The sequence below is a fragment of the Buteo buteo genome, chromosome 3 (genome assembly GCF_964188355.1).
Source record: "Buteo buteo chromosome 3, bButBut1.hap1.1, whole genome shotgun sequence".
Taxonomy (NCBI): Eukaryota; Metazoa; Chordata; class Aves; order Accipitriformes; family Accipitridae; genus Buteo; species Buteo buteo.
This window is the reverse complement of record NC_134173.1, coordinates 26,314,032-26,331,829: the sequence shown is the minus strand read 5'-3', so window position 1 is coordinate 26,331,829 and position 17,798 is coordinate 26,314,032. Positions and strand designations below refer to the sequence as shown.

At 38.6% G+C, this 17,798-nt stretch overlaps 1 protein-coding gene across 4 annotated transcripts in view; it reads left to right on the top strand.

Moving 5' to 3' along the window:
* The window catches only part of ROCK1 (Rho associated coiled-coil containing protein kinase 1), a 94,858-nt gene extending 81,251 nt beyond the window's left edge, over positions 1 to 13,607 (top strand). Inside the window, exons 29-35 of one of the 4 annotated variants that reach the window (XR_012649763.1) lie at positions 3,125 to 3,213; positions 4,640 to 4,718; positions 4,838 to 5,099; positions 5,868 to 6,075; positions 6,220 to 6,282; positions 10,156 to 10,233; positions 12,083 to 13,607. Coding sequence is in view for 1 of the 4 variants with exons in the window: in XM_075023101.1 (XP_074879202.1) it covers positions 3,125 to 3,213; positions 4,640 to 4,718; positions 4,838 to 5,099; positions 5,868 to 6,075; positions 12,083 to 12,086 (642 nt within the window). In the remaining 3 variants the exon portion in view is untranslated. The remainder of the gene's footprint in view (positions 1 to 3,124; positions 3,214 to 4,639; positions 4,719 to 4,837; positions 5,100 to 5,867; positions 6,076 to 6,219; positions 6,283 to 10,155; positions 10,234 to 12,082) is intronic. The other 3 variants (XR_012649762.1, XR_012649764.1, XM_075023101.1) reach the window with 3 other exon arrangements.
* The last annotated feature ends 4,191 nt before the right edge of the window (positions 13,608 to 17,798 follow it).

Below are 17,798 nucleotides of genomic sequence, written 5' to 3'. Positions count from 1 at the left end.
TTAGCAGAACTGCAGGAAATCTACAGGGCAAGGTCAAGAATGTTCTTGGTGCCATAAGGTCAAATGCTGATAGTGTTTGAATGTTCTTCAGGTGTCTCACGAAACATGCCTATTTGTAAATCAATTCCACACCTTGTTCTGTTTGATAGCTAAGGCTGTTTGATTCCTGTTGTTCCAGAATTGATTCTCCAGGTTGCTGTCAGACTTCTGGCAGTGTCCATGAATGAAGTGACTGTGCCTAGGCACAAGTCATGTAGCTTTATTCTGCTCTAGATTATCTAAAGTACTGCATCATTTTCCTGTCAGAATACCTCCAGCAGCCTTTTCTGGTTGTCTTCTTGAAATGGAGATTATTCTTGCATCCTCTGATAGTTAAAATTTTAAACTTCTGATGAATGCAGCTTCTCCAGTGAAAGACTGTATCTGAGCTTCTTTAGGCATGCCCAGTATACGCATACTTAGTTCCCTCAAGATATTTTAGGTAGTTACTCGATTCATACTTTCCTAGTTTGAATAATAGTTCGTGCACTTTGAAGAAATTTAAGCTACAGATATCAAAAAGAGTCATGCTGATAAGATTCCTTAAACTAGCTGAGGTTCAAGCCAGTGAGACACCATAGTGAGGGGTCATGTTGACTTACATGTGTATTCTGTTGGTTGAACTGTACTGCATCTGAAACAAGCTAGCTTGTAGTCAGCCTCCTCAGGTGCTTCTGTTCCAAATTCCCCTGTGCTTTCCATTTTGGGGTTGATGGGAGGTATGCAACCTCAAATATAGGCATGCCCAAAGTAATTTAAATTAAAGGGAAAGCAAAATTGCACTAGCAGTGCAATTGGATTGGTGCCTGAGTTGTTATAACTTGAGTTGCTGCATTTCTGACTCAAATGTCAGTAGCACTGATGTTTTTGCCCCATGCTGAGTCATTTATCTTAAGTTAGAAAGGGGTAAATGTGGAAACTCAATTGAGAATAAACACTTGAGTTATACCTCAAGCTAACACTAAAATGGGTTAGCCATATTTTTATCTGGAACTTCATTTCATCCCAAGTAGAGATGATAACCCTTCAAAAACCACCGTAGAACTACTGTCAGAAGATTTTTTTTTTTTAATATGTTCACAACAGGATATTGAGGCTGGGTTTTTGTTTTTTTTCTCTTGTGAGGTTAAACTGTTCTTTCACCAAGACTTGTGTGATAACTGAATTCCATTGCAGTCATAATTTGCATTTGTTATGATAGTCACCTTAAGGCCTTGCTCTTGTCTGTGAAAGACAAAGGTGTATACTTCAAAGACAAAGAAGGCATTAGCTTTTTCTTGAAGCAGATCAAAGAAATTCAAGCACAGACTCTTTCTTCAGTGGGGAAAATTGCAAGAGGCTCACACCATTACAACTTAGTACCTATTCAAGTTGATCAGGCTTTCTATTAAAGAATCCTGACTGAGGGGCTGAAAGCCCCTTTAGTCAGTGGGAAAAAAACCCCTTTGCGGCTTTTTTAGATGCATTTCAGTAATTGAGATGTACAACTGCAGCATGCAGTTTGGGCAACACATTTTCAAAACACTGTTCTATAAACTTGTTAAGGTAACTTTCCTATTCAGGTTTTGAGGTCAGACTTAGGAGGTTCAACCTCCTCTTGTAGGAGGAGTAAACACCATTTACTTAAATTGTCAGTATCTGCACTGTGCAGAAACCCATTCAATTACCTGCCAGTAATTGGAATTCAACATGAACTGTTCGTGTATTTGCTCTCCTGCTTTTCTGTCCTTTCCCCTGCTTCTGGGTCATATTATACCCCAATCTGGAGCTCAATGTAGACAGAGCAGTCAGTCTACCTCTTTTTAATCCTCTTTAGTACCTCGTACCTTTTAATACGCTGTTTCTAAAACATTTGAAACTGCAGGGGAGGGAACTGCCACAGCTGTCACTGAGCTTATGGACAGTTTTAGCAAAGACGTTGGACTGGCAGCTCCCAGTGAAGAGCAACAGGCAGCAAATTCTACAGGCTTGAACTTAAGTGCTTAGGTTATAGTTGTTTGATCTTAACTGGCCTGTGGGTTACAGAATTTTTCTCTGAGCAGCTTGCTTTGTTTTTCCGGTCATATGAACAAATGTTTATAATTCTGTGTGATTGTGAGCAGCACTGGAAGGGTGTCTGTGTACTTTAGGTTGAGGACAACATCCTTGGGCTTTGGGGGGGAGGGGAACGGACGGATGGACACTGCAGGCATACTCTGCATTTGGGAATTCTCTTGGACATGGGGCCTGCAGTCCAATCCTGCTCTAAAACTCACAGTGCCTTCCCAGTAGCTCTTGCTTATTCCCCAGAATCCTATGCATTCTGGAGTACTCCAGTTGTTCAGTGGCATGGGATAGATAAGTATAATAAATTAATAGGCAGATTTTGAGCAAGAATTTTTAAAACACTTGGGAAGAAAATAATCAACACATTACCAAATGTTTCTGTTCTCTAACATCTTTACCACTCTGGAAAAAACTGTGTGGTTTGACCCTTAAAGTGACACGTAGCAAAAGAATGTCCGTTTCTTTTCTCCTCCTTTCCCTTACTGTCTCAGTGTATTCCTAGATTTGGAATGTATACCAGAACTCTGTTTCTGCCGATTCATTTTGGCTCTTTATTTTACCAGTCCATTAAATTGAAAGTGTAGGAAATAGTTAGCTGGAACTGTGAGAATCTCTTTTAGCCTACCAGTAGTTTGGTGCCAAGTACCAGCAAGTCCTGCATGTCTCAAGAACTAGGGAAGTTGTTTACCAACTTTATGAATAAGTGATAGATTCTGCACTCCAGGAGTTTCTCAGTGACACAGTAATTTTCATAGCAACATGCCAGTAGCAACTGATATTTGTGAGTTTGTGTACAGATAAACTTCCAGAGTCATCACAAGCATTTAAGGTTGCTCCAGTGACGATACATAGTCACTGCAGCTTTAGCATTGCACAGCTGTCAGTAGTATAGAGGCCTGCATGATGATTTAAATATCTCCTGATATTAGTTTAAAAACCTTGATTTACTCAGGCTTTTTATGTGCATACGGGAGTACAGTAGGATAAATGTTGCTTTTTAAAATGCAATTTTAACTTGGTTTTACCCTTTCTTTCCCAGTATGTTGTGGTAAGCAGTAAAAAGATACTGTTCTACAATGATGAAAAGGACAAGGACCAGTCTAATCCATCAATGGTACTAGATATAGAGTAAGTAAAGTTACTGTTAGTTTTGGATACAAATTGGCAAAAGAGCATTGTGTGTGAGATAACTAATAACCAATCTAGAAGCTTGGAATCAAAATTCCATAAATAATTTTTAATTTCCCATACTAGTTGGAAAATGTCTGTTTATCTGTATTTCAGGGTACTGTTAACAGAAGATGCTACTTTTTCTTTGTCCTACTATTGATAAAAGAGAAAAAGTTAAATACACAATAGTGTGGTACTGTCTGTAGTCACTGGTCTGAATTTACAGAAATGAAGAGCCTTGTCTTGTTTTCACAGAGAAGGGTCAGAGAAAGTGGAACCTACATATTATGCTATCTCTTTTTATGATTCAGTGTAATGAGTGGTTTTTCCAGTTGCTTTAACAGCTGCTTTCTAAAGAAGGGCATGATAGTTGTGGGATAGTTAGGGAACTGGCTATCTGATTTTAGGTCTCATCCTCTTGCTTCATCCCTTTTTCTTGCTGTCAAAGAAAGGATCAGTGTTGATGAAGCCCAAAGCATTTCTAACTTGTAGAGATGGTTTCTGTTTAGAGTGACAAAATAAATAAATTGTGATCCCTTTACATTGGTTATACATGAGGAACATTGTGTCAAATATCACTGAAGCCCATTGCTGATGCATGACTGAGTGTGATGTTTGAACAGCTGATGGATATTATGGGATCTTATAAAGTAGTAATTGAAAAAAGGTTTTAAAATTCATGAATAGGTCTATCAGTAACTAACAAATACAGTGGTCTGGAAGGAATCTCAAACTCAGGAAGTGCTTAAGCTGCCAATTGCTCATAACCAGGAAAAGAGTTATTTTCTCTTTGAGCTGTTTCTTATTCCCTTTTCATAAACATCTGTTACAGCAACTGTTGAAAACAGGATGTTGGGATAGATGGACTTAAAGTCTTGACCCAGTATAAGATGATGTTTGTTCCGATTTTAATAGCATTTTCAACAGCTGGTGCCCCAGATTGCTTTTTGTGATGTTCTGGCATTGATTGTTTATCAGCTGGTAATGTGATTTAGTAATAAAATTAGTGAGTAGTACTATACTTCATATGGTGACTTCCATCCAGGGTTATCAATAAGCTTTTCTAGCAATAATCAGTTAGACTTCCCAGTGTTCTGAGGAAGAATTTGAAAGCCTTCCTTTTTCATAGGTAAATTTGCCATGCTGGATCTTGAGGCCATTGTAAGATAACCCTCACTCAATGCTATGAAATGTTTTGGTCTTACTTCGGTAGACAAGATCTATATGGTTTATGAATTAATTCCTAAAATCATATTGCAGCCTTGAAGTATATCATATTGCTTGCATAAACAAGATTTATATGAACTTCAAAGTGCTTTGATAACCGTTTTAAAAACATACATAGCCTTTTAGCGTTTTCTGATTCATGTTTCTTTTAATCCAGTAAGCTGTTCCATGTCCGGCCTGTAACTCAAGGAGATGTATATAGAGCTGAAACTGAAGAAATTCCTAAAATATTCCAGGTAAAAAGAAGTATATTGTCATTTCTATTTAACTCTCTTGAAAAAGTTTGGCGGCTTCTTTGAGAAGTGTATAAAAACACATAGTGCTTCAACAATAACGCAGCAGTATTCTTTTTCAGATTCTCTATGCTAATGAGGGGGAATGCAGGAAGGATTTGGAGGTAGAACCAGTACAGCCAGCAGAGAAGACAAATTTTCTAAATCACAAAGGCCATGAATTTATTCCAACGTTATACCACTTTCCAGCCAACTGTGAGGCCTGTGCCAAACCTCTTTGGCATGTCTTTAAACCCCCTGCTGCCCTAGAATGTCGAAGATGCCATGTGAAGTGCCATAGAGACCACTTGGATAAAAAGGAGGAATTAATTGCACCATGCAAAGGTATACTCACGTTTTCTGCGTTCTGTATTCTCTGCATGGTTTAGCCAGACCTGCTAAACTATCAGAGGCAAATAAAAGCACTTTAGTTTAAAAGTTTTCTACTCTTTAGTTTTATGATTTTAGATGTGAAAGGTGCTATTAAAATAATAGACTCTTAACACTGCTTATAAACAGACAGCTGTGGCAAGCCTCTGTAGGGAGGTGGTGTAACTGATGTGGCTCTGCTGAAGGCCTTGAGAGCACAAGGGTCCCTGGAGGCTTGTGCCCAAGTACTGGGCAGTTCCTTGGTTCCCAGACCATTCTGTCTGTTACACATGGCCCACGTTAGGGACAATGCAGTGGCCACATCACCAAGCTGTTTGAAGACCTTGAAGAGTGGTTCTTCAGCCGCATCACAGATTGGAGTAAAGGTTTTCTCTTTGTGCTCCTATGAAGTGGAGCATTTGGGGTATGTACTCTGGAACTCAGCCATAAGGCTCCCACACAACTTTCCAGCTTATTAAGACTGCAGTTAGTGTAAGTTTTCTCATTCCTTGAATATTAATGTTAGATTCAAGAATCTTAATGCAGAGCGACAAATATTGAAAGAAACTATAATCATAATTTCCCTTGCTGTTTATTGTCTTCCAAAAATATATAAACAAATCTAATACAAGTATGTATATAGGTGCCGTTGTTCTTTCCAGTGGCACACCTGCTATGTCATAATTCTTATTTTGGTAACAAGTCATAGTTTTCACTGAATCATCTTCCTCCTTTTACTTATAGTGAGTTACGATGTAACTTCAGCAAGAGATATGCTGTTATTGGCGTCCTGTCAAGATGAACAGAAAAAGTGGGTGACTCATTTAGTAAAGAAGATCCCTAAGACACCACCATCTACTTTTGTTCGTGCTTCTCCTAGAACTATGTCTACAAGATCCTCAGCAAATCAGTCATTCCGAAAAGTTGTTAAAAATACTTCTGGGAAAACTAGGTGAGAAATAAACTACAAAAGCTACAGATCTTTTTAACTTAAAAAAATCTCTGTTTATAAATCCTATTTAATCTGAAATTGCAAAATAATTCTGTAGTTTTGACTGTTGAACTGGTGATCTAAATTTCTGCTCAAATCCTGAAGGAAGTAACAGACAGAATTCTCCTGCTGTTGAGGTCAACTTATTGGTTCTTTGGATTTGGAAAGGTACCGTAAAGATGGCAGTGCCTGGCCTGCCAATGCATGTGAGAGAGCTGGTTGCATTTTTTCCTGTTTAAAGGCAAGACTCAGTAGATGTATCAGCAATGGCATTTAACTGCAAGGGTGATCCACATAGTCATTCACGGATTGACTCATAAAGCTTGCATAAGCTAGAAGTCTTCTGCAAATGGGGGTGCAATGAGAAACTTACAGTCTCTTGTTTGCCATTTCTTTTGGTGTGAGGCAGCTTAAGTATTAATTCCATTCTTTCTCCCTGCTTACTTATTCCCTGTCTTCTCCTATCCCAGCAGTTGTTTTTGCAAGCTGTTTGTGACCTTATGCATTAACCAGGGCAGTATTTAAAATACACTTTTTTAATGCTAGGTTACTGTAAGCTGATTTTTAATCTGTATTAGCTTCCTCATACACTATGCATGTTCCTTTCTCCCAAAATAACCAATTGAGTAGACAGTATGAAGTGGAAACTAGTGTCTCAGTAGGGAAAGAGTCTTCCTAGATTGGCAGGGCTACCAAAATAAATGTCCTGCAAACATTCCTTGCATGAAGTGCAATAAAAGCAAACTTTTGCGTGGAAAGAGACACTGGATATATCATGAAATATCCTCCTGCAGAGGAGAGTAGGGAAAAAAATCTGAAAGATACAAAGGGTGCTGATTTTCTTGTCCCCATAATTAACACTAAAATGTAAGTGATCATAGTTTTGAGATACTAATATAGTCAGTGAATGCCCTCAAAATAGTCTCATCCAGGAAAATTACTTTAGGCCTTGACTACAAAGCTGTCAACACAAAAAACAGTGATGTTGTGGGCAGTATTGTGTTAGAGATAATAATGCAACAGCACGAGGAGAAGGACATAATAAGAAATCTGTGACGAGCAGTTAAGAACATGTAGCTGTGCTAGAGTATTTGGGGGAGAAGCCATATTCACAAATACTGAACAAAGTCTCAGTTTGCCCCTTACAGCTCAGATAGCAGGAACATAAGTGAATCATGATGCAATGTTACATTTTTCAACACTGTGCTTAACCAAGACGAAGTTGTGAAACAGAGGAACACTTCTGATTTGTGGGGAGATTTCCTGGGAAGTGGGCAGTTTTTCCCTTACAGTCTTCACTGTAAAAATCTGTTGAAAACAAGGGTGAATGCAGTGGAAAAGCACACAGTGATAAACCTGAGTTAAGAAGAATGACTGTAAAATCAGAGTTTGCTTACTAAATAGTAGCATCTTCACTATTGTGCCAAATAAAGACAAATCGGTAATTGCTAATTTCAGAGGGTTTCAGTCATGTTTGTTATGTACTTACACGGTGTGTACTTGTACAACAGAATCTTGTTAAACTGTTTGTCTTGTCTACAAAATGTCCATTTCTCCCAACTTCTAAGAGCTTCTATAAAGCTTCACAGTGTTTCCAAACTTATTTTTCCTTCAGTCCTCAATTTTCCAAGATTTACTGAAAGATGTTAGACCCCTCCACAGGCTTTAGCCAGATCTTTTAAGAGTTTCAGATATAAATTACACCTGCTGATTTAAAAATATGTATCACTAATAGCTGTTGTTTAACATCATCTTTATTTACAATAGGACTGTTGAAGAAATACTTCTGTTCTGTGGTTGAGAAAAATATGAAGTGCTTTTATATATCATATGATACATTTACTTCAACAATAATCAGGATTCTAGAAACTAGTTACTAAAGGCAGACCTTTTAAACAGGCCGATAAAGATAACAGAAGTACTGAAAGGTTAAAGAGCTCTGTTACTGAATAATAAGATTTTTCAGTGAGTCTTGGACCACCTAAGACTGAAAGAAAAAGCATATAATGTTGATACTTAAAAGGATTAGGTAGAATGATTTTGACACTGAATGGTCATCCCACCATAAATTCTGGAAAAAAAACCCAACAGAACCGGTAATGTAAAATTCATTAATACAGTTTTAAAAGAGTTTTTAAAATGTCACACTGAAATAATGCTAATCAACATTGCTTACTGAAAAAGATGTCAAATTAACTGAGAATTTTGATGAGGTAGCATTCTTGGACAGTTAAAAAACCAAACAAAACAACCAACTCCCTCAAAGGCAACCAACCAACCAGCCAATGGGGTTGGAAAGAATTATTTTAACACACCATTTACATGCATCTTTAAGCTGTATTAATTGGAATAATCTAAAACAACACTTGGAAGATCACAGTCCTGACTGTACATTTTGGAAATTATCCTCTGTTACTGAGTATGCAGATTCTTCCCTCCCCCCTGCCTCCCCCCTGCCAAACCTTACCTATGTAGAGTTCACTTTGTAAATAGAGTGCATCCTTCTTTATTTCACATTTAGATATTTAGAGTTGTAGACTCCCTTCTTTCCCCTTTCCCCAAAAGACTTTGAGTTGTATTCTGAGTATGCTTTCCTTTCCATTTGTCCTTGCGAGGTCTTCTGATAGCTGTAATAACCAGATTTTTTTTAAAGTTCTGTTGCAGTGTTTGTTTCCAATTTTTGGGAGGGTTTTCAGATGAGCTATACTGCAGTTACTGTACTATACCTCATGCTAGGGCGTGCAGGGGGAATTTGCATGTGCGTGCACACACAGAATTAAAAAAAAAGGGGAGGGGTTAAAACCCTACTATAAGCAAAACAGCTCTGGTATTCAGATGTCTCATAGCTGTTAGCTTTTCAATAGATTTTTTTTTTTCCAACATAACCATGATTTCTCAGTTTTTTCATTTCAAGATCTTAAACTTTTTCCAGGCATTTTGGAGCTAATCGGAAAAGCACAGAAGCTTTCATCCATACTCTTTTATGGGAGCAAATCCATTTTTCTTAAATCAATTCATTGATGCTTTTTCACTCTGTCTTAATAGAAATGCTGGTTGGGGTTGCCTTTAGTGTGAACAAGTTTGCAGCTAATCTCTTATAGAATGAACAGATTTACATATTTGAAAATTTACAGTAGCTCTTAAAGGAATGGGTCTGTTTGGGGAGATCAGTTATTCAGACAATTTCTGTAATTAATCCTATTGACATTTGTCATGTGAGAGTGTCACAGAAGCACAGAAAAATGCAAGTAGTGAATGGGAACTTTTTAAATAAAATGAGAGACACCATCTTTAAAGCTCTTTTTTTAAGGTCCTAGAGAAACAATGAGCCTCATAGCTCCCCAGCACCAGGAGAGCTGCACATTCCTGTGCTTTATCTTGTGTCAGCTCATGCTTCACAGATTACCACAGTAAAGTGATGTATTTTCCAGCAGACAATCCAGGAATTTCACTAAAGAAAAGCCAAAAAAACCCAAAGCATAACAACAGAAAAACCCAACCCTAACCCCACAGAAGAAAAGCATGTGGTTTTCTGTTGGGTTAAGAAGTTGCAATGGTTCATGAAAGAGTCCAGAAAGCACCAGACTCGTCTCAAGAATGGAAGGAGGAAGAGTGAAGGTGGTCTTCCTGCAGTAGTGAAGTATCTGGCCAGATCAGCTGTTCCGAATACTGCAGCCTTGTATTTTCTCCATCTGCCCTAGTGTATGGCCTCTGTTCACACCTTTCTCCATCACCCAATAGGATCTTCCAGGTTCTTGGAAAGAAATAAAGCTCTTAACTTCTGAATTGCCAGAAAACTTAATACCCGTGTGGTATTTTACCTCTTTAACTTGAATTTTTCTAACAGGCTGTGATGTGAGTCAAACAGTTAACATTTATATTACTCTTCTAGACTGAGCCCAAATCCGTCAGTAAGTTTGATGACATAATTGATATTTGGTCTTAGAAATCTTGCTTCTTAATGATGTTTAATACTGACATAGCTTCTTAGAACATACCATTAATTTACAGCAAACTCTGTTTTAATGCTGCATATTATAGGCACTGAGTGTGGAGGAAGAAGCATATTGAGCATAAGCCGTTTAGAGAGGCACAGTACTTGACCAGCAAGAGTGCTAGGTATGTGTGTGCTGCCAGCCTGTTGTGCTGCATGGAGACGTGTGCAGGAGGCAGGTGGGGAGCCCCCACACCTTGCTGATGCTTGAGGAGCTGCTTGGGCAGCTTTGTGATGTGCTCCATCTCCATCAGACAGCTGCCACTGGGTTGACTGGAATGTAGTGAGGCTTGTGTGGCACCTGCAGAGCAATGTGAGTGAGTAATTAAAAGATTCAGAGTTACACTGAGCAAATAAGCATTACAAAAAGGTCAGATAGGAACTTTGCTTTCAAGCTATTCTACTGGGGACGTTTTTGTGGCTTTCTCAGACAAATTTTATGTTAGTTGTGTCTATGAACTAGACAATTAGTGCTGTGATGTAGTATGGCCAGCCTGTGCCCTGATACCACTACATATTCCATCCTGTATGTTTAGAAAGAAGAGGGATTGGATTTATTTTAGGAAAATTCACTTCTGATGTACCAGATGTTTAAATTTAGATTATTAAATAAATTTACAATGGATCTTATATACTGAACACTTAACTGGTGATTGCATAGTAGCTGTGCTAATCTGACAGCCTGTTGCTACTTAAGGGGGAGGATTTTCCCTCTCTGTTTTCCTTCCCTGTTTTACCGTCATTGGATCCTGGGTAAGTGCTTGAAATGATCCATTTTGGACCCTTCCATCAAGGTCCACAATTCAGTTTCCTGACTGTCAAAAAAAGTAGACTTACTTTGCTGAGCTAGTGAGTGGAATCAGCCTGCTGAGAAGTGCAGTGGTTGCCAATGCTGAGGATGGGCAAGTAGGAGGGTGGGGTCAGGAAGGTGATAAAGTGGAGAAACAGCAGGCCTTTTTCCTTCAGGATGCACCAAATTGTTAGATCAGCTTCTCTGAACTCAAGACACTGGACCCTGAAGTTCTCATCCTGACCTCTTTACCTAGACATGGGAGTAAGAGAAGCAGTGATGATTTTTATGGGATATCCGTGTTTAGCTTTTACTAAGTAACTGAAAATCGTTCTCTTGTCAGACAGTATAGCCGAACTTGATCTCAGTGATAGAGTCCTACCATGTAAGCAGGCATTAACTATTTCGTCAAATGGGTACAGACTTTTAACACATGCTTTAAGGCACTTTAGTACATGTCATTTAGGGTCTGATCCACATTTCTTTGCAGTTGGTAGGCAGCACTTCATTGACTGCATGGAGAGGTGTTATCAGACCCATTGAAAGGAGCTTCATGTATAAGTTAATCTTAAGTTCTATTCCTCATTTTAATAACTTATCACTAGTAAACATGAATCACAACTTCATGATGAACTTGCTAGCATTTGCAGTACTGCTTCTAGATCTGAAACTACACTTCATAGTTTATAGTATGCTAATTTATATACATTGTATCAGCACAGTGGAGATGTTTTGTTTTAATATATTTGGATTTGGGCACCTGATCAAGTTAGTGCATGTTAAAAAAACCAACCAACCAACCAAAACTCCTGTGTATCAGATGAGCTCTGGCAACTGCATGTGAGTGCTCTTAGCCCTATAGAGAGCCTTTTCTTGTCCTGCAAGTGAAAGAGGGTCACCTTGCATTTGCCATTAATACACCCATGATTGTTTACTCTTGTTTATTTGTAAAGCTGCAGTAATATTATTATCTGTCTGATCTCTGTATTCATTTAATGTTGTTTGAAGTTAAGAAGTCTGTGGAAGATTCTAGGTTCGATCTTAGTATTTTACCTTGTCAATTGAAAAAATACTTAGTTAACATAAAATATTTTCTTCTCTGAAGCTCTTGGCAAACGTACACTAGTGTTATGAAGTTAATTTTTATATTTGTTATTAATTGTCTGTTTTCTTCTTTGTTCCAGCTAACCACATGTACAGTGCTTAATGGAATTTCATGGAATGCGGTCTGAGAAACAGGGCTTTTTTTAACCACACAGAGCAGTGCAGACGGGCTGTTGTTCCTTTCAACATAACTATCACAGGCTTCAGGGTTAAGATTGCTATTACTGTCTCCTCCTTGCTTTGGCACAAAAGCACGCTGAGGGTGTTTAATTGCGGGTTTGCCTAAAGGTAGATTAGATTAATTATTACTATGTAATGCAAGTTAAAGCAAATAAAGCTTAGCTAGGTGTATAAAAAAAGGTGCTGCCTTTTGGATTTCAAAAAAAAGCCTGTCAATCATGATGAAATGCAGCCAACTTTCTTTGTATCAGTGAAAGAAAAGGACTGTTTACCCTGTGAAGGGGCTATTTATGTCAAGATGAGCATATGAAATGGAGTAGAGGAGGAAGGTTTCTCAATGAGAAGGACTGCAATTGCTTTCAAGACTCAAAGTTGTGCTCTTGAAGACTGCAGAACTAGCTTAAAAATGAAGCCTTATCACTTGAACTTCAGTGCCTTCACTGCAGAGTTCTTAACAGCCTTAATGCTAACCACCCACTATGGAATGGATCAAAGTGTTAAATACTTTGCATTATGCTTTACAAAATACTGATTCAGCAGGTTTGTAAAGGGGGGAAAACAAGTAATTGCCTTTAATCTATGCATTTTTGCCAAGCCATACTGAATTATTTTACTATTAGAGGCATTAGAAACTAACAGTAAAAAGAACCACCAAGGTTGGAAGCATATTTTGGGGTACATAATTTCTGTAACTATAATGTGTTGCCTTACAATTTTAAGTGATAACGTACATTAAGTTAACAAACATTTAAGAAATATATGCACTGTTTGAACTGTAAATTATTCTTAGAACACTTTTACTGGGTTTTACATTGTCCTTTTAGTGCCTTAATTTGAGATAATTGTATTATTGCCATTGTCAATAAATGTAGAAATCTAAAACTAAACGAAGGAAACCTCTAAAAAACTATTGCATCAGTGGGTTTTACTGAATTTTAATTGGTTAAAGTATTGTAGATGCTAGATGCATTTTTCTAAATTAAATACAATCTTTGAGTGAGAATTCCTCTTACAAAGAAAGACTGATTCTGGTTCATAAGCCAAGAGATGTGTAGGCAATGCAAAAAAAAAAAAAAAAGCAAGCATATAACACAAAAGCTCTGGGTAATTCAGGAATTTCAGTAAATGCTGTCAGACTCTTGCTTTGTAGCAGGAATACATTCATGGTATGGGCAGTATGGTTTTATTTTATTTTATTTCATAACCAAATACCTCCTCAGTAATTTATAATGGCTTTGCAGTTGTGTATTAAATAAGAAGCACTGGAAAACTGATTCGTCCTTAGGACGATTTGCATGTTTCAAGTGGTATTGAAAGCCGCACTGATGGATATGTAATAATAAACATATCTGTTATTAATATGGTAATGACTCTGTGCTCATTTAATGAGAAATAAAGTAATTTATGGAAAGATCCTTTTGAAAATGACTGGCATGGTGTTTTCTCCTGACTGCAGCTTACACATCTTTCTAAGCATTCAGATATTGCCATAGCTTGCTAGTACAAGGTGCATTTGCAACATAATGCCTAGGGGACTCTGAAACTTTTTTTTACTATTCTACATGAATAAGTAAATAGCATATTAAATAATTTTTTTTTATTCCCTTATTCTCATGGCCTGCTGTAGTAGCCTAATTTTATTATTCAACCACCACCCTGAGCTTGCCTTGTGATTGCTTCATCCTTCATGACGCAGGTTTGGAGCTTCAGAAATCCCATGTATTTGGGGGAGGGAATCCTGTTCAAAAAAAAGACAGAAAACCGTGGGGTGGTTTTTGTTTGGGGGGGGGGTGTGTGTGTGTTTTGTTTTGTTTGTTTTTTAACAGCCTGTGCATCCCATAAAGCTAGCTGTCCTTAAATCTTCCTGGGTAATCCACCAAGGCCTATAGAACAATGGAATAGTAAGGAAAATTACATGCGAATGATTGTATGTCCTTTGAAGGTCACAGAGCTGGGCAGTATAGATAAAAAGAAGTAGCTGATGTGGTAATTTCAGAAAGTTCCTCTATGTTGACTTTGCTGTATCAGAAATGTCAGCAATTTCAAAGCTGTGGCTGGAGCACACTAATGACTACCTTCCAGATCGCCAGTCACACTGACTGTTAACTTGCCAAGCAATACAAGGGATAATTATGACCTGCTTTAATCTCCTATCACATACCCAGAGGGGAAATAATATAGTAAGATGATTAAATGTATCTTAGTTAAATACGTACATTATTATGGGAAATTTGGAGCAATGGAAGAGCCCTATGGTCAGGTCATTCTCCAGACCCAGATTAGGTTTTGGATTGCTTTTCTGCTTGTGTAACTGGCTACCTCTACAGGTTCAAAAACTCTTGCTTGAATAATTTCTTAAGAAAAAAAAAGTCATATCTTGTAGTTCTGTATTTTATTAATCTGAAAAATGGCATAAAAACTGTTACGAATAGGTAATGACTAGTGGGAATAGGGAAGGACTGTGGAAAAAATGGGTTTGCTCTACAGATTGGCATGTACTATCATTTCCATAGCTTTTTAGCAGTGCTGAAATCCTGCAATTCTTTTTGGATGCTGATTTTGCTTGGGAAAGAAGCAGCAGACATAATGAAGTGTAAAATTACATTAACTTTTGTATGTCTGGGATAAGTTGCAACTAAAATGCTGTAATAGTAAAAGTCTAGACATGCAAATTACAGTTTGTGTGTTCTGGTATACTGATGTTGGTACTTCTTTACTGTAAGCAAGGTACCTATTTACAGGAATAGCTATACTTTGAATAACAAATTCAGCCAAATGTTTCTACTGTTAGGAAAAGTAATGCCTACAATCTCAACTGTGCAAACAGATATTTGGGGGGGGGGGGGAGGAGGAATTGTTATTAAACCTTTAGCAAGCATCAGCTTTACCATCCAGAAGAAAAATCATCAGTGCTGCTGTGTTCACTACAGCTCCACTTCTTCTGGCTCTTGCCTTCTTATTTTGCCTAGCTTTTACCTTTGTCACTAATGATTCCTCTTACAGGAACATTTTGCCTACGTTCGTATAGTAGAGTGCCAGAAAGTCACGAAGAGATGTGAATGTGTAAGCCAAGAAGAGCTAGCATAAATCAACCTGGCTTCATTCATATCTGTGAAGCTGTAGTTTTACGCACTGAGAAACCAAGAAGTCTAGATTCTTACGTGATCATTTTTTGTTGATTTGCCTCCACCTTTTTTCCATTTTCTATTACTGTATTAGGTTGAAAGTTCATTAATGTTGGTAGAATGCCAAAATCTGCTCTGTTTCATTCCTTCTTCAAGCCTCCCTATTCCTGCTGAAGGAAACAGGAAAAGAAAATGATAAGAGTACTTAACTGTAGCAAAACAGCCTGGGTCATAAGAAAAGGATACGGCCTTTCCCACAAGCAGGACTTAGCAGTGGGCACCGAGGCTGTAGCCAGAAGCAAGTCAGGAATCATGCAGCAAGAGGCAGAGCAGCAGGTACTGAGCTTCCCTCTGGGCTGGTGAACTGTACTGGGAATTTATGTACTAGTTTCAAACATAAAAAATGCAAATAGAGTTTTGTTCTTTTTCCTTCCCCCAGATGTACATTTCATAGTGACCCAGAATGCAGAAAGTTTGAAAACTGCTGAAATGGAACAGGTAACTTTGAAATGGGGGATACTGTGTACATTACTTTAAACATCTCCTGGATTGCTATGTTTTTCTTTACCCTGTCATTACATTTTCTGTATCATCTGTTATTAGAAGTCACACCTTATTGACACTGCATTTTTCAGTTCGTAGTTGCTGTGAGACAAGGATCAAATGTAGCAGTGGCTTTCAGGGTGGGAGTGCCTGGGCTGTGCCACACCTGGGCCCCTAAGTCAGCTCTAGGAGCCGCTACCCCATAGGGCAGCTACCATGATCTCTGGTTGGGCCTCGCTCAGCCCTGCACTGTGCTGGGGGGATTGTGCACACCAGAGTTTTGTTCGAGTATCTCGTTTCTGTTCCTCGTTTTCTGGGTGCTCATTTGGAGAGAGTCAAGGTTTGCAGTGCAGGAAAGTGCAATGCTTACCTTTATCATGAAAAAGAACTTTAAACATGTAAAGCACTGCAAGGACACTGGAAAATCAGACCTAAAGCACTTAAAACTAGGACTATTTTGAGTTTAATATGCATGGCTATTATCTGTAAGACAGGAGTTAATAATGTGATTTGATCCTACCTGTGCTATGAATACACACACTAAAATGTTTAAAGCCTGAAGATACATAGCAAGGTTCCCAAGAACATTATTTTCCCCATAGAAAATAAAATGTATGTTAATAAATGCACCTGTCAATATATTGAATAACACATCTTCCCCTTTAAAGAAACAAGACATGTAAATGCAGTATTTTAATTCCTGAGACTCTGATTATTTAAAATGAAGACCATCTTCTTTGTTCTATCACAGGCATCACGAAGGTGCCTAAAGCATGCCTTGCAAAAGGGCTTGCCTTGCTTCCCCACTGTAGCAGCACCTGCTTGTACCATCCAAGGGTACACCTACTACTTGTGCTCCTCAAAACTGAGCCATAGGAGATTTCATAGAGTAAAAGCCTTCTGTAAACAGATCTGGACTTGCTCTGATCCATCTTCCAGCATTAATAAATCCTGCCAGGCCTGTTGGCCTGCACATAGTATTGTGCTAATGACACAGCCCCAGCTTTTGGACCCAAGCTGGCTTGCATCTGGCCAGCTCAGGATGGGAAGCAGCCATGCTCAGGTAGCCCAGCAAAAGGCCACACAGAGACACAGCCAGGGCAGGCAGTTCCGCTGTCCCTGTCCCTCTGTGACACAGCCTGTGGTTCCCTCTGGGCTTTTCACTAAGAAAAAAGATGCATTTAATAACGTTCAACTAATCTTTTACAAGTTTAATGTTGTCAAGGTAATCTGTACTTCATATTTATACATCAGGTTGCACTCTTTGTCTTTATACTTCTTATGTCAGTTTGTGCAAGATTCAAGGAAACCAGCATCTATTGATCCCTTCCTTATGGAAAAAGGCACAAAGCTGTTACAGCAGGAAAAGGCCTACATGATCTTGGAGGAAAGCAGAGGGAGGTAGCAGTTCTCCACCTTGCGGAGGTCGGGAAGAGCTTTCCTGCAGATACAAACCGTGATTCTTCCAGCGGAGCACCCTCTAGTGCCTTTGCCAAATCCTGGAAAGGCATGGCCTGTGATTGCCTGAGACCTGATCCTCTAAGGGTTACTCTAAAGGGGAGAATGTATTCAGTGCAGCTTCAGTCTGTAGAGTATTCAATTTTCATTTCGGAGTCACAAATAAATGGCCTTACTGTCGGTATTAAGAACAAATGGCTAGACTGGAGATATCCTGTGCTTAGACTCATGGGCAGACAGCTGGTATCTGCTCTCACTTGAACAGATGGCCTGCAGGATCTCACCCTAGAACTAGATTACAGCTGTTCTAGAAATCTCCTTTAAGCAAGTTAAAGTAGCAGAAGGTTCATCACCCTTGCTGGTAAACTTTAACAATGCTTAAGTTGCCTCAGTAATTAGAAACTCCATCTTAATTCATGATCCAGCTTAATTTCACCATACCACCCATTGGAGCTTCTCTGTGAAATGTAATCCCTTGTTCCCCAAAACT